General features: G+C 35.9%; 1 protein-coding gene and 1 pseudogene across 3 annotated transcripts; one reads left to right on the top strand and one right to left on the bottom strand.

Annotated features, from left to right (window-relative positions):
• The first annotated feature begins 12,614 nt into the window (after positions 1 to 12,614).
• Positions 12,615 to 15,495, top strand: LOC107858010 (annotated as a pseudogene).
• On the bottom strand, positions 15,471 to 24,562 carry LOC107859056 (small RNA 2'-O-methyltransferase). 3 transcript variants are annotated; one of them, XM_016703934.2, is made up of 11 exons: positions 24,387 to 24,550; positions 24,286 to 24,300; positions 23,293 to 23,605; positions 22,512 to 22,601; positions 21,590 to 22,047; positions 20,710 to 20,952; positions 19,326 to 20,242; positions 19,001 to 19,152; positions 18,807 to 18,923; positions 17,563 to 17,700; positions 15,471 to 16,036 (listed from the first exon to the last, which is right to left on the bottom strand). In XM_016703934.2, the coding sequence occupies exons 3-11, from the start codon at positions 23,563 to 23,565 to the stop codon at positions 15,605 to 15,607; spliced, it is 2,820 nt and encodes a 939-aa protein (XP_016559420.2). In that variant the 5' UTR covers positions 23,566 to 23,605; positions 24,286 to 24,300; positions 24,387 to 24,550; the 3' UTR covers positions 15,471 to 15,604. The 3 variants fall into 3 exon arrangements, with proteins under 3 accessions (XP_016559420.2, XP_016559421.2, XP_047262648.1); XM_016703935.2 differs by lacking the exon at positions 24,286 to 24,300 and having other exon boundaries at positions 24,387 to 24,562; XM_047406692.1 differs by lacking the exons at positions 24,286 to 24,300; positions 24,387 to 24,550 and adding an exon at positions 24,149 to 24,242.
• Positions 24,563 to 26,027: the final 1,465 nt, after the last annotated feature.

Here is a 26,027-nt window from a genome sequence, read left to right on the forward strand (position 1 = left end):
TTTATTCAATAGAAACAAAAATAAATCATTATTTATCAATACACTATTTTTACCATGCGATTAATTGAAATCGTAATTGAACTTATCAATTCATCTTTAATTTAGTTAAATCAATATAGTTATTTCTAATGATGGCTTAGTTTTAATCATTTCAAATTAAATTGATCAATTGATCACTCTACTTAGGACGAACATACTTAGCTGATCGTGTATTTACCATGAGATTAATTTAAACTGTAATTGAACTTATTAATTCATATTTTTATTTAGTTAAATCAATTTAGTTATTACTAATTATGGATTAATTTGAATCAATAGATAACTAACATGTAGCAATAGATGAGTAATCTGTTGGAAATGACCAAACAGTTAAATACACTATTGAAAATAACCAAACAGATATAGACATCTGTTGCAACAGAGGACTAACCTGTTGCAATAACTAACTCATATATTGAAAATTATCAAACAAATATAGACATCTGTTGAAACAGATGACTAAATTATTGCAACATATGACTCACCTATTGGAAATTATTAAATAGACAAGATATATGTTGATAAGCAATTTAAAATACTAATGCTCAAATGTTTTTAGGAGAACTCAAACATTTGTCCCCTTGTCGAAGGTCTTGTATTAAAGACTTGTTTTCAATTTTAATTAAATTAATTTAGTTATTATTAATAATTGCTAAATTTAAATCAACAAATGACTAACCTGTTATAAACATCTAGCAACAGATGACTAACTTGTTGCAACAAATAGGTCATCTATTGGAAAATAATTAAAATACTAGGGAACTCAAAATTTTTAGAAGAACTCAAATGTTAGTCCCATTGTCTTAAAGACGTCTTTAATTTTAGCTAAATCAATTTAGTTATTACTAATAATTGCTTAATTTAAATTAACAAATGATTAACATATTGCATCAGATGATTCATCTATTGGAAATTATCAAACAGATAGAAAATATGTTGTAACAGATAGGTCATCTATTAGAAAGCAATTAAAATACAAGGGGACTTAAACGTTTTTAGGAGAACTCAAACGTTTGTCCCCTTGATCCTTTTGCATTTGATGTATGATATACTATTTTTGTCTTCTTTACCTATTTCATGAATTTTTTCATGTATTTTACTTATCTGTTGTGCCCCTGTGATACGGGTGTACCAAGCTGTCTAACAAGCTCTACAAGCTGCCCAATAAGTTCACGACCATTCACACGTAGCCAAGCTCGGGAGTTACAAAAATTCCAAGCTATGTTCATGCAAATGGCCGTGTGTGAGTTGGCACTTGAGCCTTCCAATGGATTAAATGTTTTTACGTGTGAAGAGGAGCCTTGAAGTGTAATAAACTTACACTCCAAGGCCACCCCTTAGCAAGGGTAGGATGGTCATTTGTTATCTCACTTTGTGGACTAATATAAATAGATAGTGTTAGGATTATTTTTGAGTTAGTTCATTCATATTTTGGAAGACAACAAATACTTTGTAATATTTTGGAACGTCTCTCTTCCATTGGAGAAGCCCCAATTCCGAAACTCACTAGTAGAGTGATACTAGTGTTGTCTCTTGGCTAGAAACTAGGGTCTTGGGGTTCTTTGAGTTTCTCTTGGTCCAAGTAAGATCTTGGTATTAATATTCATTAATCTTAGGGTCCTTTCTCTTGTTAGGGTTCTTAGATCATTGAATATTGTATGTCAAGTTACTAGCCCTCTTGTAATCTTATTAATCTTGTGTTGTTGAAATCTTGAAGTCTAATGAAGCCGTGTGAGGCTCTTTCGATTCACTAGCATTATTATTGACTTGCTTGTTTTTGTTGTTAATATCATCTTCTTATTCTAAAAATGTGACTCTTGAAGACTGGTGAAGCCGTGTGTGGCCTATTTCGATTCACTAGCACTTGTTCATCTTATTGTTCTTGTTGCTGTTTGTTTTTTGTGTTGTGAACTTGGGCTCGTATTATTTGGTATCAAAGCTTGTGGTTGATTTTTTTCTATCAAAATCAATCTTGGGTTTGGTAGTTGACAGATACCAAAAAAAAAAGGGTTGCTGAAATATGAAAATTCCAGAAAAAAAAAAAGAGAAATCTATCCATTTTGGCAGAGAAAATTGTGTTGTGTTGTTGTCTTGGCTGAGATTGGTGTTTGTGTTTTTAGATCTAGATGTTATTTTGTTTCTCTAGTTTGTTTTTTGTGTTGATTTCTTTCTCATCAACACAAAAGGTGTCTAAAGCTAAGTTGAGCTTAACATATTGACATTGCTATTGTGGACTTGAAGTGGTAGTATGATGAACTTGAAGTAGGTTGAGTTTGTGGGTTGTTTCTTGACTTTAAAGTGGGCTATTATTGGTGAATTGTAGTTGTGTTCTTGAAGTATTGTTGTGCTGATCATCCTGATCTTCTCATCATCTCATATCTTGACCACTATAAAGACTAAAATAGATCCAAAAGGGTTGTAAGACAAGGTTGTAAAGTTGTTTATGAAAAGACTTACCAACATCACTTCCTTGACTTAACAACCACTTTCCCTTAAAACAAGGAACCTTGTCTTGTGGAACTAGTAAAGTCAAGCCTCATATTTTTGAGTTAGAAAAAGTTGAAAAGTTACAAGACTTTACCTCCAAAAGCAAAGTCATCCATTACAAAATTGTGAAGATTAAGGCTTCAAGTTGTTGAACAAAATGTATGGACCCGTGACCAATTCCATGCAGCCACATCACCTTAATCACTGTTCACGTCATTAATTAAGCTCAATTTGGATATTTTAGTTTCTAATTATTGATTCTTAGTTTTTTCTAATTAACTCGAGAACTAATTAGCAAGCTAGTACATTCCTACTAGGTTGTCAATTAGTCTTTTGAAGCCTTGTATTCGTGTCATCGTTTATTTGTGTGCTTTGGTCGTTTGAATGTGTTGTAACTCATTGACTCTAGTCCGACAAGAATTCTTTGAGTTTCAAACAAGAATCTACTCCGGACAAGATCATACTCAAACCTTAAGGATTCATGGGTTACTAGTCAATCTACAATACTTGTAGAGCTTGAGTGTGAGTGATCCGAGAATGTGTGAGTTAGGAGAGGTTTTAAACTAACTTGTTTATTGCTTGTGTAGGTGATACCTTGACAATGGAGGGAACCACGTCTCAAACCGTGGATTCTAATAAAATAGAGAATATGAGGGTCACTCTTGAGGCTATGACCCTAGCTCTTGAAAGGTTGAGTACGGAAGTGGGAGCCATAAGGGGAGAAGTGACAACTATTAGTGGGAGGTTAGAACAAGTGGAGAGTCAAAGGAACTCTCGTCCTTCTACTCCTCGACATGTTTTGTCAAGTGGACATGATAGAAATTCCTCCGCCACCGTTACTCCCGAAACATGGCCATAATTGTCAAATCCTTCACTAGCTCCACTAAATGCCGCAAGCCAAACCACTCATAACCCCCTAAACCGAGACTCCAATAGACCAACCCATTCCCAAACTCTTTAAATTCCATAAAAGAGACTCAAACGTTAAATTCCTCCACAAAATTTGAACCCTCCCTTCCAAGCTCCACTAAACCAAAGACCACCACCTCTACAAAATCCAATCCCTCCAAATCAAGTTCCAAATGTCCAAAACCATCCCGTCCACTTTGAGGAATATGGTAGAGAGTATTATAAAGGGTATAGAGCCTTTGACTATGCTTACATGAGGGAAGATGAGATAAAAGGGGGGACGTGTGGATCTAAGAAGATACCGAAGGTATGGAGAAAGGGGAAACCGACACCAAGAGAGAGACGTAGGCATCAATACCATCAAATTAAGCCTACCTATTTTTAAAGGTGAAAGTGCCCCCAAGGTGTATCTTGCTTGGGAGTCGGCGTGTGATAAAGTGTTTCAAGTGAATGATATATCGAAGGAGAAGAAGATTTGTTATGCCATAGCTCACTTTGAAGGCTATGCTAACACATGGTGGGAATATGTCAAACGGTTTGGTAATGAGTTGATTGATGGACAACCACCACCATGGCTTCGGTTGAGGTATCTAATGAGGCAATGGTATCTTCCCGAAAGTTATCATCATGAGTTCATTGCTAGGTTGTACAATTTGCGATAAGAGAATTGAAATGTGATGGCATATTATGATGAGTTTCAACAACTCATGTTGAAGCTTGATCATCTTGGAGAACAAATTGGCCATGAAATTATTTGGTTCAAGTGTGGGTTGAACAAAAAGATCTCCACTCATTTGACGCTTCACAAGTTTGATACTGTTGAAGGAATTTTCCAAGCGGCTCTTGAGATTGAAAGGGAGCTTAAAGAGAGGTCGTCGTTCAAGGCAAAGGGACCATCAACCTCGGTTTGGCCGAAGAGCAAATATATGGTTCAACCATCTTTGGGTTGGCCCAAAAACAAGGACTAACCCGCCACTATAAGGCTTCCCGAGCCTAAAATATTCCACAAATTTTCTTCCTGGCAAGAAGCTCACAAGTATCCTAATCCTAAAGGTTTCCAATGTTTCAAGTGCCAAGTTTGGGGACATAAAGTCAATGAATATCCAAACCGACGCAATGTGATCCTAAGGGAAGGGATATTGTATTACCTTGGTGAGGAATTGGGTCTTGAAAAAAAAGTGGAGAGGAACCCAAAAATGAGCCACATAATGATGATGATGATGATTGTGAGGATGCTTATCCACAAGAAGGAGAGTGTGTGGTTCCAAACTTTGTAGTGAAGCGTGCCATGATTAGTAAGGCGATAGATGATCCTATCCAATGGGAGAATCTATTCCATACTAAATGCCTTGTGAAGGGAAATGTGTGCACTTTGGTGATAGATAGTGGTAGTTGTGCAAATGTTGTTAGTGTTGCTATGGTGAACTTCTTGAAATTGCCAACTACATTTCATACTAGCCCTTACAAGTTGAAATGGTTGAATTAATAAGGTGAATTAAAAGTCATAAGGCAATGTGTGATACGGTTTAAGGTAGGAAACTACCACGATGAAGTACTTTGTGATGTAATACCAATGCAAGTGTGTGACTTGTTGTTAGGTAGACCTTGGCAATATGATAGGTCTACAAAATATGATGAGAGGTCTAATCGATATACACTTGATAAGGATAGCCAAAAGGTCACACTTCATCCACTCTTGCCTTTACAAGTGAATGAGTTGCATCAAAGGATGAGAGAATTAAAAGAAAAGGGAAAGAAATCCAAAAATAAAGAAAAAGAGGGGGAACCCATAGGTGGTGTAGTGGGGATATCCGGGGCTACCTTAATATCAAAGGGAAAATAAAACATGGTGATGTTGGTTAGAAAGAAGGAGCTCTTCGTGGATCATGATGAAGAGACACCCATGCTTTTTTTGGCACATTATTTTAACACTAACCCCACTAATTCTTCTATTTCTCCTTTGATTTTTTGTGTGTTGCAGGATTATGAAGATGTTTTCCCCAAAGAACTTCCACAAGGGATGCCCCCGCTTTGGGGAATTGAGCACCATATAGATTTTGTGTCGGGATCACAATTGTCCAACAAACCGACTTATAGGAGTAACCCGACGAATACCAAGGAATTGCAACGCCAAGTTGAGGAACTCCTCAACAAAAGGTATATCAAGAAGAGTATGAGCCCTTGCATGGTCCTAGTGCTACTAATTCCCAAGAAAGATGGGACTTGGCGTATGTGCGTTGATTGCCAAGCCATCAATAAGATAACGGTAAAATATCATCACCCTATTCCTAGGCTAGATGATATGCTTGATGAATTGAGTGGTTCGTGTTTTTTTTCTAAAATTTATTTGAGGAGTGGCTATCACCAAATCTGTATGCAATCGGGCGATGAATGGAAAACCGCCTTTAAGACCAAATTTGGTCTCTATGAATGGATGGTTATGTCATTCGACTTAACAAACGCTCTAGGTACTTTCATGAGGCTAATGAATTATGCGATGAAGCCTTTTATCGGAAGGTTTGTTATTGTCTACTTTGATGATGTGTTGGTGTATAGTAGGTCCTTAGATGAGCATGTAAAACATTTACAATGTGTGTTTATTGTCCTTCGAAAGGAGAAACTATATGCTGATTTAGAAAAGTGTTCTTTTGGTGTCCAAGAAGTTGTATTTCTCGGTTTTGTGGTGAGTTCAAGAGGGTTCGAAGTGGATGAATCTAAGATTGATGCTATCAAAAATTGGCCAACTCCCAAAACCATAGGTGAAGTGAGAAGCTTCCACGGGTTGGCTAGTTTTTATAGACGCATTGTCAAAGGATTTAGTACCATTGCCGCCCCCTTGACCGAAGTGATTAAAAAGGATCGGCCTTTCAAGTGGGGAGATGAACAAGCTAAGGCCTTCAAGGACTTGAAAGCTATGCTCATCTCGGCCCCTTTGTTACAATTGCTGAATTTTGACAAGACTTTTGAGGTTGAATATGATGCTAGCAAAGTTGGTATAGGCGCGGTTTAATGCAAAAATTGAAGCCTATTGCCTACTTTAGTGAAAATCTCAAAGAAGCAACTCTAAACTACTCTACATACGATTTAGAGTTGTATGCCTTGATTAGAGTCTTGGCCACTTGAAAACATTATTTATGGCCTAAAGAATTCGTGATCCGAACGGACCATGAGTCCTTGAAGCATCTTCGGTCACAAGATAACCTTAACAACATCTTCGGGCACAAGATAACCTTAACAAATGGCATGCCAAGTGGATTGAATTTCTTAAAACTTTCCCTTATGTTATTCATTACAAGAAGGGTAAGACAATGTGGTTGCTGATGCTTTGTCTCAAAAACACGTTCTTCTGTCTACTTTATTTTCAAAATTGATGGGTTTTAAGATCTTAAAGTAATTGTATCCCAAGGACCCTCACTTTGCTCCTATCTATAGGGAATGCGAAGAATAGGGTAGGGACAAGTGGGATTCGGCTAGGGGTTTAAATTCCTATGCCAAGTTTGACGGTTACTTATTTAAAGATAGGGGATTGTGTGTACCCTCTAGCTCTTGGGGAGAGTTTTTTGTGAGGGAAGCACACAATGGCGGTCTAATGGGTCACTTTGGGGTCGAAAAGACCCTCGGAATATTAGAGGAGCAATTTTACTGGCCAAAAATGCACAAGGATATGTCTAGTATTTGCGGCCAATGTGTAGATTGCAAAGGAGCCAAATCTCGACTCCAACCTCATGGGTTGTACACCCCGCTACCCACCCCTTTACATCCTTGGCTTGATATATCTATGGATTTTGTGTTAGGGTTGCCAAGGACTAGAAGAGGTCAGGATAGTATCTTTGTTATGGTTGATCAGTTTTCTAAGATGGCACACTTTATTCCATGCTCTAAATGTGATGATGCACCTAGTGTGGCCTCTTTGTTTGTTGATAATGTTGTCAAGTTTCATGGTGTTCCGAGGACCATTGTGAGTGATAGGGACTCTAAGTTCTTAAGTTACTTTTGGAAGTCTATGTGGGGTAGGCTTGGTACCAAGTTGTTGTTCTCCACTTCTTGCCACCCATAAACCGATGGCCAAACGAAAGTAGTAAATAGGACTTTGGGTGCTATGCTACATTCCATGATTAAGGGAAAATTGACTCCTTGGGAGGAACACCTACCATTGATTGAGTTTGCCTATAATCGTGTCATACACTCAAGTACGGGAATGACTCCCTTTGAGTGTGTATAGGGCCTTAACCCCCTTACCGTTTTGGATTTAACTCCTTTGCCAAGTGATCTTATGATTAGCCTTGATGGAAGAAAGCGGGTAGATTTTATGAAAAAGTTGCATGAGAAGGTGCGGCTTCGACTTGAGAAGAAAAATCAAGAGATTGCAAAGCGGGCAAACAAAGAAAGAAATAAACTCATTCTTGAACTGGGAGATTGGGTGTGGGTGCACATTAAGAAGGATCGATTTTCATCTTAAAGGAAGACCAAATTGATGCTAAGGGGTGATGGTCCAGTCCAAATAATTAAAAGAATCAATGATAATGCCTACAAGATTGACCTTCCCCGGGAATACCAAGTGCACAACACTTTTAACGTGTGTGATTTTTCTCTAGTGGATGCAGTTGAGGATGATCAAATGTCGAATTTGAGGTCAAATTCCCCTCAAGATGGAGAGGATGATACGGGTGTACCAAGCTGTCCAACAAGTTCACAACCATTCACACATAGCCAAGCTTGGGAGTTACAAAAACTCCAAGCTATGTTCATACAAATGGCCGTGTGTGAGTTGGTACTTGAGCCTTCCTATGGATTAAATGGTTTTAAGTGTGAAGAGGAACCTTGAAGTGTAATAAACTTACACTCCAAGGCCACCCCTTGGCAAGGGTAGGATGGCCATTTGTTATCTCACTTTGTGGACTAATATAAATAGATAGTGTTAGGGTTATTTTTGAGTTAGTTCATTCATATTTTGGAAGACAACAAACACTTTGTAATATTTTGGAACTTCTCTCTTCCATTGGAGAAGCCCCAATTCCGAAACTCACTAGTAGAGTGAACTAGTGTTGTCTCTTGGCTAGAAACTAGGGTCTTGGGGTTCTTTGAGTTCCTCTTGGTCCAAGTAAGAGCTTGGTATTAATATTCATTAATCTTAGGGTCCTTTATCTTGTTAGGGTTCTTAGATCATTGAATATTGTGTGTCAAGTTACTAGCCCTCTTGTAATCTTGTTAATCTTGTGTTGTTGGAATCTTGAAATCTAGTGAAGCCGTGTGAGGCTCTTTCGATTCACTAGCATTATTATTGACTTGTTTGTTCTTGTTGTTAATATCATCTTCTTATTCTAAAAACGTGACTCTTGAAGACTAGTGAAGCCGTGTGTAGCCTATTTCGATTCAGTAGCACTTGTTGTTCATCTTGTTGTTCTTGTTGTTGTTTGTTTCTTGTGTTGTGAACTTGGGCTCGTATCACCATGTTGAAATTTTTAGAATTTTTTTAGGTCAAATTTTATTCGTATATCACTTGGACATTACTTCATAGGTGATTTTGTAAGTAAAATTATGATTTTTATTGAATTTCTTATATGGTGTATCTGCTACTGCTACAATGGATAGAACCTGCAACATGAATCCAATGTATAAGTCATCTGTTGCAATAAGTGAGTAATCTATTGCAACATATGACTAATCTATTGCAACAGATGACCCATATGTTGGATTTATGTTACAACACTATAATACGAATCCAACAAATGAGTAATCTGTTGTAACATATGACGCATCTATTGCAACGGATTACCCACATGTTGTTGCAACATATGACTCATTTGTTGTAACAGATTAGTTATATATGTTGCAACAGATTACTAATTCGTTGCAACAGATTAGTCATATATGTTGCAACAGATTACTCATCTGTTGGATTCACGTAACATGTTTTATCCATTGGTGAAAAACAACAGTAGCAGATACATCCAGATGAGAAATTCAACTAAAAAATAACAAAAATAAAAAAAATAACAAAAAACATAAAAGAAAAAATAACAAACACCAACAAATCAAGTTCCTCGTTGTCGTCATAACTAAAAAGCCTAATTTTTTACCTGTGAAAATCGAAAAGAAACGATGAAGAACTCGAAGTTGTTGTCGCCAGAGAATGTTGTCAACTGACGGTTGAAAGTAAAAAAGGAACGGGCAAGAACTCAAAACTATTTGTCACTAGAGGTTGAAGTTGTGGAAGATTGAAGGGAGAAAGAGAGAAGAGAGATTGATTGAGAAGAGAGATTGATTTGCAGATAGAGGAAAGTTTTGTGGGTGTAGGTTGATTTATATTTTTGAAAAGATTAACAAATTTGGAAAATATTAATCAAGTCCACAATTAACCTAATCAAGTTTCTTAATTATATTTAACCTTTTAAGTTGATCAATGTCATCAATTCTTTATTCAAGACTTAAATGACACCTTTCCTTCAATTTACTCCAGAAACTTGGTATTAAATAATGGTAAAATACCACTTTTAGTCCTTGTGTTATTACTATATTCCTGTTTTAATAATATTCCAGTAAGCACAAAATGTGGACAATTTATTCTAGCACAATAAATATAATATATATATATATATATATATATATATATATATATATATTATTAAGTAATAATAATTATAATAGAAAGGTTAACGATCAATATATACGTGTTCCAGATTAAATTTTGTTCTACCACTAAAAAGATAGAAATCGGTCAACCACCTATAAAAACCGTTTATCTTAAACCTCGACATCCATTCTCTCCAATATAAAATCATGTTTGCATGAACAAAATAATATGTTTAAGGTATAACCGGTGACAAATTAGGAAGAAGGTATTGAAGTTTGTTTAAATTAAAGTTCCATCATGAATAGTTGTTGAAATGATGTTTGAATTTCTTTAACCTGTGCCAAGGCCACTTCTGTAATTACAGATTTATATTTGTCCCATATATCTAGCCTTTGTTGAAAACGGCAGAAGATTTGATTTGCTTCGTTATTGGTTTATTAGCCAATATAGCAAGATATACTACTATATGTTATTGTTATATATATAATACACTTGATAACCACTGTAAATTACACCATTAATTACTACGTCTTGCATTAGTCTTCACAATGGTAAGTCCTGTTAACACATATAGATGACCTACTCTATTTTTAAAAAAAATTATGATTTTTAGGCTTGAATGGAAAACTATATACCTGTTGTTGTAGCTGGTAAAAATTCTACAGCTCTTCAAGCATATATAATCTTTATGCTGGTAAATTTGCAAAAGTTATTTTCTTTTACTAGATAATAAGTAAAATCACCTTAAACATTGGTCAAATTTTTAACCATATACTTAGAACAAGAATAAGAAGGTCATAAGTCACCTGCAAAGTTTAAATGTATAACGAATATCTGACCAAATAAATTTAAGGGGTTTTTCATATATTACACATTAACATCATAGCATTCATGTTAACTTAAACTTTTACTCCTTTAAGTTATATGGCAAGTAATAACAGATATCTTCCAATAATGTGGTGTTTACAGGGATTGGATGAAGGTGTAAAAGAGTGCTTATTTTCGGTTCCTTGCATTTTACATCCCAGAGTGTCTTCCTTTTTTTAACTTGTATCCTATTCTATTTATTTTTATAATTTACACCCTAATTGCTTGGGTCCCTTGCATTTTACACCCCAAGGTGTCTTCTTTTTTTAGTTCTTCTTTTTTTAGTTTACACCCTATTCTATTTATTTTTTTTTACAATTTACACCCTAACCTTTGTATTTTCTTACAAAACAGTAAAAAAAAAAATTTAATGATTTTTTCATAAGGGCAAAATAGGAATAACAATATACTCCCTCCATTCCATTTTATTCGTTTTAATTTGACATTGCACATTGATTAAGAAAAACAATTAATAACATGATTATTTTACCATAGTACATTTATTAAATAATGTTTACATTTTAATTTGGAGATAAAACAATTAATACTAAGGGTAAAAAAGAAAAAAAATTGTCTTGTCTTGATTAATGAAAAATAAAAAGTAAAATCAAAAATCAAATTAAGAAATTTGGGACGAGTAAAATGGAACAGAGGAAGTATTATATTTTAAAATAAATTTATTTAATTTTTAGTGTAGGAAGTTAGATGAAAAATTTGCAAACTCAAATTTTTAGAAAATTCCAAACGAATGTCATCTGAGTTAAGAGAAGATTGATATTGCAGAACTAATGATATAAGAAGACATTGCTAAAAACAAAATTTCATCAATTCATGTGTTATATTTTTTGCTTTATCCTTAACTACTGTTATTCTATTCATTTTCCCTCAATATTTTGGTCCTTTCTTTACGTTATTATTTTCTTTCTGACAGGTAGTATAGTGATTATGATTGCATTAATATAGATATGGCTCCAAAAATTTCACTGCACCGTACTTTCACCATTCAGAAGCAACGCCACTACGAAATTTTAGCAGTTACAAATTAAAGTGAGAATACTTATCACATGACAATAGTTAGATGATAAATGTGAATGCAAGAACATATCTTGAAAGTTCGTTACACTAAAAATTAAATGAATTTATTTTAAAAAATAATACTTCCTCCGTTCCATTTTACTCGTTCCAAATTTTCTAATTCGATTTTTTATTTTACTTGTTATTTTTCATTAATCAAGACAAGACAATTTTTTTTTCCTTTTTTACCCTTAGTATTAATTGTTTTATCTCCAAATTAAAATATAAACATTATTTAATAAAGGTACTATGGTAAAATAGTCATGTTATTAATTGTTTTTCTTAATCAATGTGCAATGTCAAATTGGAACGAGTAAAATAGAACGGAGGGAGTATATTTTTATTCTTATTTTGCCCTTATTAAAAAATAATTTTATTATTTTGTAAGGAAATAAAGAGATTAGGGTGTAAATTGTAAAAAAAAAAAAAAAAAATTGGATGTAAGTTAAAAAAAAAGGAAGACACCTTGGGGTGTGAAATGCAAGAAATCCAAGAGGTTAGGATGTAAATTGTAAAAATAAATAGAATAGAGTACAAATTAAAGAAAGAAAGACACTTTGGGGTGTAAAATGCAAGTAACCTTATTTTCCAATGAAGAATATTCCACGAGGAGGCTTTACCTCCACTATCTTCATATTTGGTAACCAAAAAAAATAAAGGATTGGATGCATAATTTTCTTTTTCAGTTGAATTACTTGTTATGACTTTTTTCATTTCAGTTTGTTTGTTTTAATTTTCATTTTAGTCCATTTCAAAAGAGTGTATATTACTTTTTAGGCAATTCTTTAATTCTAGCTTTACAACCACATGATTAAAGAACATTTTAATATATTCTACATATTCTTAGTTTAAGATCACAAGATTCAAATTATTAAAATCGTGCCGAATCAAAATGATAAAAACAAAGTAAAATAGAGGGAGTACTACGTGTTCTTTGAAATCATGCATGGAGAGAATTTGTAGAGAACTTCTTTATTGCTTTTTTTTTTGGTCAAATGAAACTTATTTTAGTTTAATATGAGCAATTGTCTACTTACAGTGTTTCAAAATTTTCACCAGAATACTATTGGATATATGAATATTACATAATGTTTTCTCACAAACCAATTATACCAGAAAACATTTTCTAGATTAACACTTTTGGTGTCATTTATTTGCTTTAGTCACTGATAGTGCTTCTCTTATTTGGATTTTTAATTTGTTGGGAAATTGATTGCAGGAATGATGTTGGATAACATCGGATTTATGGCAAATATGATGAGTTTTGTTGTATATTTTTCATCAGTGATGCATTTTGACATAACTAATGCTGCAACTAATACAACAAACTTCATGGGTACTGCATTCTTGATCACTATTCACTATTCTTGGAGGATTCATTTCAGATGCCTACATGACTCGTCTCAACACTGCCTTATTCTTTGACATCCTCCAACTATTGGTAAATTTAGTTATCCCCTTTCGTCATTTCATGAGCATTTATCGGAAACAACCCTGCTACCTTGTAAGGAGAAAGGTGAGATCTGCGTACATCCTACCCCGTGTCCACTATTATAGGAGGTTGATATATCTGCAGTATCAGTTGCTTAGAATGCAACTAATACTAGGGGTAAAATCTGCATACATCCTATCCTACCCTCCTCAGACCCAGGATTATACTCGGTATGCTGTTGTAATTGCCTTGTTATTTCACAGGGGTACTTACTATTGATAATCCAATCCCACTTCCAAAAACTTCAACCACAACCCTGTGGAGAATCAACATGCGTGCATGGAGGAAAAGCACTGCTGCTATACCTTCAGTATACTTAACGGCATTTGGAGCAGGCGGAATCCAGGGCTGTCTTCCAGCATTGGGTGCTGATCAATTCAACAAGAAAGACTCGAAAAAGAACAGCAAGAACATTTCCAGCTTCTTCAACTGGTTCTTGTTAAGCGGCACTATTGGAGCATCCATTGGAGTTACTGTTGTTGATTGGGTCAGCACAAATGTTGGATGGGATAAAGGGTTCACCATTTCCATTGTTTGCTGTTTTGCTGGCCTTTGTTTTGTTTCCATGGGTAAGCCTTTTAATAGAGTGAGAGTTCCTGGTGAAAGTCCATTGCTAAGGGTTTAACAGGTAAGCACATGCTACAGTTCATGAGGCCTCTATGGATATAAAAGCATTTCCTTCAAATAGATCTCGTTCAATTCGATTTCTTGATATTAATGAACTGCTTGATCAAAGTTTTTAGGAAGTCAAAAGTGGTTTAAGCTGAACTTTTGCAGGTTTTGGTAGCAGCAGCTCGAAATTGGTCTGTGCAACTACCAACTGATAAGCATCAACTGTATGAGATACAGGAACCACTCTCTTTCTGTTTTACAGGACATCGCCTTCCACATACCGAACAATTCAGGCAAGTTTTTCATGTACAATGCAAGCACATAAGTTCCTCATGTTCATGTTGATCTTATGCTGTCCGTGTTAAATCATGAATAGGGTACTAGACAAAGCTGCAGTTCAATTAGAAGGCACCAACAAGCAAGGAAAATGGAGACGCTGTACTGTTACTCAAGTGGAAGAAGTGAAAATCCTCACCAGGATGATGCCGATTCTCTTGAGTACAATCATCATGAATACATGTTTGGCACAGCTACAAACACTCTCAGTACAACAAGGGACTCCAATGGACCCTAGCCTTGGCAAGTTTGACGTACCTGCTGCTTCAATTCCAGTCATTCCTCTTGTATTCATGTCTCTTCTCATTCCCATCTATGAATTCCTCTTTGTCCCTGTAATGAGGATGTTCACAGGCCACCCCACTGGGATAACACACCTCCAGAGGGTTGGTGTAGGGCTTGTCCTCTCAGCTATCTCTATGGCCATTGCAGGAGCCGTGGAGGTGAAGAGGAAGAATGAGTTCAACCACCATAACCATCGTACGAGCCTTTTCTGGCTCTCCTTTCATTATGCAATCTTTGGGATAGCAGACATGTTTGGGCTGATGGATTTCTTCTACAGTGAGGCTCCAGCTGGGATGAGATCTCTCGCGACGTCTTTCTCATTTTTGTCACTATCCATCGGCTGCTATTTAAGCTCAGCTTTTGTTGAGCTTATCAACTCAATCACTTCAAAGCTCACTTCAAACAAGCAAGGATGGCTTCAAGGGAGAAACATGAACAAGAACCACGTTGAGCTCTTCTACTGGTTCCTAGCAATCCTCAGCTTGCTCAACTTTGGTAACTACGTCTTTTGGGACAACTGGTACAAGTACAAGAAGGATGGTCCTGTTGATGAACAGAAACTTCTGCACCCAGATTTGTCTGCAAAAATGAGTACGACCTCGCAACAGGCCATCTCTACAAGTGATGGAGAAAGAATAAAGGAACAAAACTAAAGTTCAAGCATAAAACTTTCAAGTCATGAGTTAAAGAGTACTGTGTATTCGCACCTAGCAACTAGATATTTCGAGCACAATTAGGTAAGAAAGCAAAATATGATTTTCCAGAACAATATGCATTTAGTATAAGCAAAAGAAATGGAGAAGAAAATTTTGTTTATTTAGAAGGGGGAAAGAAGAGGTATGAATGGAGGAGCATATTTCTATAGCTTCTGAAATCCACTTCACTAACCAAAATGCAGCAAAAATGAGTTTGTTAGAAAGCATCTACAGTTAAGATCTTGAATTATTGCTACTACTCCATTCCCAAATAACATCATAGTGTTCAGTAAAATCTGCTTTCACGGGACTGTTATCTTTTCTTCTAAAAACAGCAATCTGGGAAGCAAATCCTGGTTCTTTGTTAGGCTCTCCTCCAACACCACTGAACTCAACACCATAATTATGCCTTGAAGCTAGCTCAGATGCCCATTGGCCAAATTGCTGTCTAGTCCACTCAAACTTGTGATCGTGATTGCGGAATTTGCAAGACTGCTGCTGGCTCTTCTCATCAGGGTCCTCTTCCTGGTATTGAGGAGTAGAGTTCTGGAGAATCACATTGTATTCATAATTGGGCGTGGAGACTATAAGAATCTGTGGACAAAATGAACTGAGCACAATATCCCCAAACAAACACGCATCATGTTCCTCCATGTGTTCAATCACCTATAGTTGATCAAAATACCCAGCTTTCATGATCAAAAAATGAGTTAATGCTTTACAGATTCTATGGAAGAAAGAAAACACAGAACCCTATAATATATACTGCAAAAGAGCAAGCTTTCATTTAACCACCTATGCTGATGATATGTCTCAACTTACAACAACAACAACAAACCCAGTATTCCCGCATAGTGGGGTCTGGGGGATAAGATGTACGCAGTCCATACTTCAGGAGAAGTAGAAAGGTTGTTTCTGATAGACCCCCGGCTCAAGACCAGGAATAATAAACAAATACTTAATAAAGCATGGAACAAGATGTCAAGACATAAATATGCCACCCACAAGGAATAATAATGTCTCAACTTAGGATCATAAAAAACATTGTAGAAGTATACATCACGATTGAAAGGCAACACCACTTGAAGTGGAAACCTCTGTTCAATAGCTTACCATATACATAAATAACCTTTTTAAAAAAAGAACTGAATATACATAAATAACATAGATAAGCACAATTAAGAAGAGAGACACAATAAATGCTGGACTCACAATGACAATAATCTTGTGTAAACCATATAAATCCATCAAACTATTAGCTATACGAAAGCTGAAAGGAGGGAATAACATCCTAGTCTATTTACCATGAGGTGATTGTTCAATATACCGAAAAGTAAGTAAGCAGAATGCACCAAATGGACAATGTAATTACCAATAAAGAACGTTGCATCATTGATGCATCACTCGCCTCACCAGCAAGGCCAATTTCTTCAAACTTACAGATTGTGTGTTTAAGTGGATAGACCCTGACAAGCCACTAGAAATTACCATCACATCACTATTCCCAGTGAAGCTAAAATGAATTAAACTGAACCACTCATAACAATAAAAATACCCACTCCAATATAGTTAGTTCATTACAAAGGATTAGAAATATGGAAGAAATCTGCCAGCACTATGATCTGGCATCCCATAATGAAAACTCAGTTTCTAATTTGCCCCTCCCTCCCTCCCTCGTAATGAGTGCTGGCTATATACTCTTCTGGTAGGTGAATAGATGTGTCTTATCTCTGTCAGTTCCATATTTCAAGGAAACACAAAGATCAGTCTCATCTCTGCTACAAATCATATACATAGAAGTTTCGAAGATGCCACTTACACCAGTCTCCAACTTAGATAACTACAAGGTTCAGAATCCGGATAAACACTTCAGATCACATCTCGTTTACTGCTCCAGAATATCTACCTTCTGACCACAAATACATTTACATGACATCTAACACACAAAACCATCTACAGCAATCAAGTTGACAGATCATATCACTGAGTTCACTAATCCAATCAGCTGCTTCAATGAAAAATACTGAACATATAACCAGCCATAGAGCTCATTTTGGCAATGGATATAAGGTACATCAGCATTACTATAAAAATACTTCATGAAAGTTAAAGTGTCCTTGAGTTATATATCTTTTTTTTGAAGTAAAAATCCTAAAGGCTATGTAGCAATCACTAGAAGAGAAACCAATTACCTCCAAGCAGGTTGCAATGTCATATCCACATAACCGAGAATCGCAAGTCAAAATCGAACCATCATATAGTAGTGCAGACTTGATTCTGTTGGTCGGCTGTTCAGCTTCTATATTTCCATTAAGTTTTGAATGAAGTATCTGGAAGTTAAGAATAATTATAGGTGAAAGCATAAATAAGAAATATCTAAATAATAATTTGGCAACAGCAATGCTAGGCCTTTTTTTTTTTAATAGTTAGCATCTTACATAAACAGAAACACACATAGATTGAGCAGTGGGTCACATCAGGTTTTAATAAGTGTATCAGTATTCATATCCCGGAACCTTACTGAAAAAGTCAGTTTCCACCTAGTCTAATTCGAGAGATAACTGAGGAAATCTAAAAAGCTATCTACATCATAAACATTCTGCATGTGGTAGACATTGAAGGTTTAGAACTATGCTCCATCAGTGCAACCAAAAAAAGTTTAATTGGAGCAGTTACTTTTAAGATCTTTTCGAGATTCATGAAGCTAATCAGAAATTTCTTAGCATTTTGAGCTAACAATTCTGACCTAATTATTTAAAGGTGCTGGTAGTCTAAAAACAGCCAATGAAATTATATTGACATATCAATGATGGTACGAAGTTGCTTGCAATCCCACAAAGAATAAAGGAGGAGAAAGGTCTCTTTGTCACTATAATGTAATTCATTATCTCATGAAACCATTTTCCAGACTATATAACCATATACCACCATACATTGAATAGTATCTACTTTGGAGTTTCCAACGCTAGAATATGGAAATAGAAAATTTATATTATGGACATAGTATAGCAAGGATATAGACACAAGTGTCTCAGTGAGTATATATGTCACATAGATAACGTTGATGGGTGGAAGGACCTTGCCATTTTGGCCTAGGAAACACCTCTAGCGTTGGCAATTCAAATATAATGTCATTAACTATCAGATGGAACAATGTCACACTGAAATCATAGGCTAAATTGGATTTAGTTGATGAGACAGGATCACATCTAAATATTGGATTGGCAGAAGATGACCATTGCTTATCCTGAATTTTCACACTTACTTTAATTGTAGTTCAGTTTCAACCTACACGGTTAGGATAGAAAGTGCACAAGCTCTTATTATCATTACCAAGAAAAGGAAATGCAGTAAAAAAGAATAAGTTATAGGACAATTACTGAGAGAGATTAGGAAAGTAAAAAAGCAGTGTCAAAGGGCTGTGAATGCAACAAACCTTTGCAGCCCGAGCAAGTGCTCTCTGTGAAATATCAACACCTGCTATTTTCTCAAGAGAAGTTTGATAAGCTAATAAAGACTCCAGCAGACTTCCAGAACCACATCCAAAATCAACCTGGCAATGGACTACAGATCAGATCAAGCCCTTTTATCATCGTAAGAGACAGTAAAATCATTTGAAAAGACTTATACCAAAGAGGCAGCACAAGATTCTCCAATGTGCTGCAATGCATATTCAACGCGTTGTTTTGATAATGGGGGAGAGAATAAGGCCTGCTCCATTCTATCCTCCAGAGGTACTGTCACACGCAGCAAGGTGACTTCACACTTCATTAAGCAAGTACCTGCGTCCCGAGAGTCCAGAAAGGAGATGGAACTTTAGATTATTGGAACACAACAGAAATTTTAAATGATTTGGACATAATAACTGTAGAACAAAAAGCATGTTCGATATTAGACACCAATACAAATAGGGCAAAAGCCAATCAAAATAAACTGAAAGAAATGCCTAACTTACCTGAATACAATAATGAAAGGACATTTGCAGAATCACGAGCCACTGCTAGAGCAATCTCTTTCGGAGGCAATTCCATGGTAAAACATGCAGACTGATTAATGGACATCTGAGATACAACTGCTTCAAGAACAGGTGATACAGCTCCACTGCCAATCTCAAACTCAAACTCTTCAGACCCTTCAAGATGTTCCTTAATGCATTCCCTTTCTGTGGCTAAATATATTTTGTATGTCACACACATCAAAGAACCACTAGACTGAGTCATTCCAAATGATAATTCACCTTCAAGTGTATTATTCTGTACATTAGAGTAGCCAGGACACAAAAAGCTGCCTGCTGGTGTTGCATTATCCCACTGGTATTTGGGAAAAAATTGACATAATGTGAACTCCTTAACAAAATGTTGAGGATAAATAAGAATATCAAATCCCTTTGCAGATGACGTGATCTCTTCCACAGGCATATCAACTTTATCAAGAAATCTATCCAACCATGAGATAACTTTTAAAGCAGCATTTTGAATTGCATCAATCTGTTTCTTATAAGATTCCTTTGGTGAGCACAGCAGAATCAAGTCCTGGCACTTGGAGTATATCTGCACTGTACATCTGTAGACTAGAGTACACTCTTCTTGTTTTACAGCCGCAGCAGCAAGACCCCCTTCATTAGTATCATTTCCACCTGATGCTGTGTCCCTCAATCTTTTACATCCAGGTAAATCTGGCAGAGGTTCAAAGGAATCGCTTGAGAAGACAGGTTCAGATAATCGGTGCTGGCGGCAAAATGTACAGAGAATATCTCTTGGATAAGAACCCCTCCAATTGCTCCTTGTTGTGAAAGCTGTGGGCAGTTCTGCGGCAAGTATTGCTTCTCTTGACAACTTGTAAATTCCACTAGGTATCTTGTTGGCAAGTATTCTTGAGAGAAAAAAAAGAGATTAGAGAAAATGAACTCCGCTATTGTGCATGAAAAAAGTAGAGAATAATTATGCAAAATCAACAATAGAAACTGAGCATCAAGGTTTAAATAAAGAAACCAAAAAGTAAAAACAAAAATAAGACAGAACAGAAATTCCTGAAGTACAACATAGTGGCTTCAGATCGTGAGTGTTGACCACACTAAACTCATCATGCAAATTCACGGTCCCCATTATTTAGCACACCACACTCAGATCAAAGGGAGGAAACTCACTACAACGGCTATCATAAATCTGGCATATCCTATATGTGAAACTGTTTTTGAATAAGCCAGACAAGTTTTGACTCAACCCCGGACCCCGCACATAGCGGGAACTTTAGTGCACCGGGCTGCCCTCTAAGTTTTGACTCAACCAGGCTTCGGCCCTTCGCTGCCTAAAATCTCAAAAACGATGCCAAGGACATACCTGTAATATGCACGCAATGATAAATCTTCATAAAAAAGATCAGTAGATTTCCAGGTGTATCCTACAGAAGCCAAAATTGCATCACCACATATTTCTTGACCAGATAGGTAAGTCGCAATTGTATTGACATATCCTTTAAATGAACTAGCTTGTTTCATAGATAATTCTGATGATGGGCCAACAATTATGGACTCTGGAGCACAGAAGTACAACCTCGTTTCTGAGGAAGCTTTGCCAATAGTCCTGAAACAGAAAACAAATGTTCATCATGAGATATATAGGAAATGCTCGAGTCAAATGGAAACAATTATTTATTTAATTAAGCCTTTTCTTACATATACCACAAAACTACCTTACAGCTCAAGTTGAACCAACCATCAAAAAAAATTTCAGTTTCCCATACATAACCATTTTATGAGGAATGCTCTCAGCTTTGGTCATACTAGATTGTTTTCTAGCTTAACTACATAAATCCCAAGATGCGTCGACTACATACCACAGCAGTATGGAAGAAGGAACCATACAACCTACTCGAGAACTCTAGATAGAAGCACAGCTGATACAGGATTTAAACATGATCAGTTCAACCTTCGTGGTTTTTAGATTGAACTCATTGTACTTTCGAAATTATGGGTTCAGATTTAATACTTGTTGAAATGTTAATGATTTTCAAATGTATATTTAAACTCAGTCAAAAAAACTGAGTTCAGATGGACCCCCAGCACAAGGCTGCATCTGCCGCTGGATAGAAGCTCCTTCATATACTTCTTACTGTACTACATTAAAAGCGACTTCTGATATAAATCAAGCAGACTGTATTACAACATTCTACCAGCCAAACAAAGTATTAGACCAATGCTCTGTGTATACTCTTTCTCACCTAGAAATCAGAACCTTGGAAGCATCCTTAACCCCTAATTCCTTAGCAATAACGTCCAGATAATAATTGCCAGAAGACGTATTAAGTGTCACAGATTCCACAGTCTTCTCAGCTGAAGATGGAATACGTACTGCTGAAATTGAAATGCTCTCTGGGACATTAGGTTCATTCTTTAGTAAAGACTGTATAATTTCAGGTGGGTGTGGAGTTAGCCTCTTCAATGAAAGCTTCTCTTCAGAGAACAAGAGAGTGTCTGCTAACTTCTTTGCAGCTTCAATAATAAGTGACAACACCAACAAGTGATTTGACTCCATTTCAGAAGATATATATTTACATAAGCTATTAATCTTTGCATCAAATGAGGCAATAGCTGCTACAGGAATAAATCCATTGAGGTGAGCTTCTCTCACCAACGCTGCTCTGAAGTGGCCACTAAGTGGATGAATTGCTGATAAGAACTTTCATCAACAACCGGAAATGAAAAAAGTGAGCCGTAAATAACGTCAGTTAGGCAGTTCATTCGCTGCAGAAAAGTTGCATTCATGAACTACATCCTATTAGTCAATCCGTTAAAATCATTGAATCCTACTCAGACAAATAATTCGGTAATTATTAGTAGCTGAGGCTGTATTCAATGAAATTACAACAGAAAAAACTTACTAAACCTTATGAGCACTAAACATCTAACAAACTCTTGCATGTGTTTCATGTCATTTATCCTTGTTGAAACTACACTAATAAAACAAAGTAGTGTTAAGAAACCAGCTTCACAGACAAGTATCTATAATTTCAGTAAATACTTTCAAATACCGATAAACATGTAAGTCAAAGTTCTCACTTAATCTTCATGGCTACTGTGTAATATTTCGGCTAACTCCAAAAAATTTGCACTACCACATTTTACACCAATAGAGTTACATACCTCAATTGAAAATAAATATGATAATCGACCAGCCAACTCATCCCATGCTTGCTCCACAGAGAGATTATCTTCTTTAGGCTGGATGCCTAGCTGCAGGAAATAACAGCCACAAGTGGCTAATGCATTAGCTTGTCATTGACATCTGAAAATCTAAGCTCCAAGCTGAGACAAAAATCAGAACTTTACCACTTCATATGTCAACACTGATCACAAGAGAATGTAGAATTGCAGATAAGCAACAAGCATGAGCTAATGATGAACTTTTCATAGACATGAATATTTATGCAACAAGCTGAGAGAGAAAAAATTCACCACCTGCCCACTTCATCTGCAGTACTCATTATAATCGCAAGCTTCCTTAGATAAACTTTAAGTGAAACGAAAATTTTATGCTAAAGATTTGAATTCTTAAACCTGAGTTATCAGCAACGAGAAAGTAAGAAGTTGTTTCCTTGATTGAAACCCAATTTACCCAAGTCATATTTATCCTTCTCTTTTGTACTGCCTACTGGGCTATTCTACAGCCCCAAACAATCTGGCCCTTGAGGCAGTCAATAAAAAGTGCAGTATTTAAAACTACTTGTGCAGAGGGAATATGTGCCAATCAGCTTCAACATCACATTTAATATGGGACACCCTTAATGCAAGATTATGCGCCAGAACACGCACTACTTGTGAACTAGCCATGACATGACATCGCCAAAACACACCTCCTACGGCAAAGCCTCGCTCCTCTCTATCAAATATTTAAATAGCCCAAGAACAGAGAATAAGACAAAACCTTTTGTATAGCTTTCTCTGCAGCAGATTGCTCAGCATCCTTCTTTCTTCTGAAAGCTTCAGAGACTACCGAAAATTCTGGAAGTTCCAGAGAACAGCGATAGAGACAAGGACCTTTCTGAGGGATCACTAAACCAGGACATCCATTTTTTACAACCTCTTGAACTTCCTCGACCTTATAGCAAGCTTTAGTACCAAATCTCTGGTATATGACAGCCTTAGGCGTGAAAGGAGATTTCTTTGGACCACTCGCTAGGCCTTTCCCAGTTTCCATAGCTATGCCAGTAGAATTGAATAGTCAAAAAGTTCAACTCCTAAAATGAAAAGGTGCTTCAGTATTATTTTCCATCGTGCATCATATATAAAGCATATTAAGGACAAGAACAATTAGATTCGAATACTCATTCCATTGACAACAATCGAGGAGCAGGAAAAGTACGCAATCACTATCCACATGTTAATCAGGTTTTATAGAAGTCATTACATGTTTACACTTTTCGACAGCAGCATGTTCAGAGTCCAAAATATGAACCTTTTTTAAAAAATTTCACCACAAACATTATTTAAAAAAATAATACTTAATTCAACAGCTAATCAGGTTTTATAGAAGCAATTACACGTTTACATTTTTCGACAGCAGCATGATCAGAGTCCAAAAATCGATTCTTTTTCTGATTTCACCACACACAACATTATCAAAAGAAAAAAAAAAAAAAGTCTCAGCAATTTGAGCCTTTCTACATAAAGCAATAACCATGGAATACATATACACAATCTTTAAAGAGACGTAATTCATAACAGGAATACTATATGATTAACGAACATTATGCTTCTAAAATTGAAAATTACATGTATACCACATTAATAAATCATTATTACACTCGTACAAAACAAAAATCAGTTTATGGGTCCTCAGTCAGAGATAACAGGAATTCAAGAATTAGCAAAAAGAACCAACAATAGAAAAAATGATGCTTGTGGTTTGAGTGGTTACCTTTGAAAGATACCCCTGAAAAGGAAAAAAGGAGACAAGACTTACTTTAGAAGATAGGCAAATAATAAGAGAGAATCAAGAAAGGGTGAAGAAGATAGTACCTATTACTAGCAACTGAGATAAACAAATGTGACTGTGTACATACATGCATATATTGTGAATTTTGAAGCGTGGGGTTGGGGGTAGGAGTGGGGCGTGGGGGGTTGTAAATAGAGGAAAGGTGGTTGTGGGAAAGAAAAGAGGGGAAGAAGATTGAGGGGTTTTGGGTTTATGCGATGGACTCATGGACTATGTGTAAATAATATAATATACAATAATAATTAATTAAGGGGGAAAATTAAACTATTTTCATAAAATTTAAATTTCATTTTCTAGTTATTTCAATTTGTTGACTTGTTTTATGAAGTGTTGGCAGTTAAGAACTCCCACATCCAAAAGTTGAATGTGAAGGAGATGAGAATGTTGCGATAAATGTGTGGACATGCCAGGAAAGATTGAGCGAGGAATCAGATTAATCGAGAGAAGGTGGGAGTTGCCTCAATGGAGGACAAGATGGGAGAAGTGAGGTTACGTTGGTTCGGGCACGTGATGAGGAGGGGCTCTGATATTTCAGTGCGGAGGTGTGAGACACTAACTATGAATGGCTTTAGGCGAGGTAGAGATAGACCGAAGAAATATTAGAGGGAGGTGATTAGGCATCATATAAAACAGTTACAGCTTATGGAGGACATGACCCTTGATAGAAAGGTGTGGAGGACGTGGATTAGGGTAGAGGGTTAGGGGGTGGGAGTGCGTTGGTAATAGTAGGGGAGCGTTTTTTTGTCTGGAGTTTCTTGTTCGTGGTGTTGTTGCTGTAGTATTATCGTGTGGTTATTTTGCATACCGTACTAATTTATATGCACTTATCTTTGGTGTTTGTTATATTGTTAGTTTATTTTGTGTACCGTACTAGTTTATATGAACTTATCTTTTGAGTTTGGTATATTGTTATCGGTCCTAAGCTGGGGGTCCATCGAAAACAGCCTCTCTACTTCACCTGAGGTAGTGGTATGGTCTGCGTACACTCTACTCTTCCCAGACCCCACTATGTGGGAATACACTAGGTATGTTGTTATTTTATACCGTTTCTACACACCTTCTATACTATTTCTATACATATCTGATATATATAAATATTCTATACGAAAATTATACAGTTTCGGTACACAATTTATACAATAATTGTACTTTTTTTTTACATATTTTATACAATAATTATATAATTTTTATACATCTTCTATATATATTTTTTATACATATACATATTTGATAGAACTATACAATTTCTATACATATATCTTATATAGATACATATTCTATATAACAATTATATCGTTTTTATATAATTATATTTAATTATTAATTCTAAATAATAAAAAATATTTTTTCAGTTAAAAAATTTATAGCAAAAAAAAACTGAAATATTTTTAAAAGGGTCGAATGACCCAAGTTGAAAACAGTATCAATATTATATATGGATTATATCAATACTGTATTGGACTTTATCTGGATTATGTGGCCAAAATGACCCAAACTAGGAAATGACTATAAAGCGAAAATAGTATACCCGACTGACCACTTTTTGTAAAGATATCAAACTTTAGTTATTTGTTTAAAAAAAAGTGTTACAGAATGTCATTTTCCCTAATTAATAAGGAAAGGCAAAATATATGACACTCCTAAATTTTTGAGTTAGTATTTCA

Source organism: Capsicum annuum, chromosome 2, assembly GCF_002878395.1.
Source record: "Capsicum annuum cultivar UCD-10X-F1 chromosome 2, UCD10Xv1.1, whole genome shotgun sequence".
Lineage (NCBI taxonomy): Eukaryota > Viridiplantae > Streptophyta > Magnoliopsida > Solanales > Solanaceae > Capsicum > Capsicum annuum.

Bases quoted from the DNA above. Each gene is read 5' to 3' on its own strand.
- LOC107859056 (XM_016703935.2), bottom strand. From the start codon at position 23,565: ATGGAAACTGGGAAAGGCCTAGCGAGTGGTCCAAAGAAATCTCCTTTC. The intron at 18,924-19,000 runs GTATAAGTCTTT...GTCCATTGCCAG, and splicing joins AATCTTGTGCTGCCTCTTTG to GTTGATTTTGGATGTGGTTC. The intron at 17,701-18,806 runs GTTTGTTGCATT...CTTAACTTCCAG, and splicing joins CACTTGCTCGGGCTGCAAAG to ATACTTCATTCAAAACTTAA.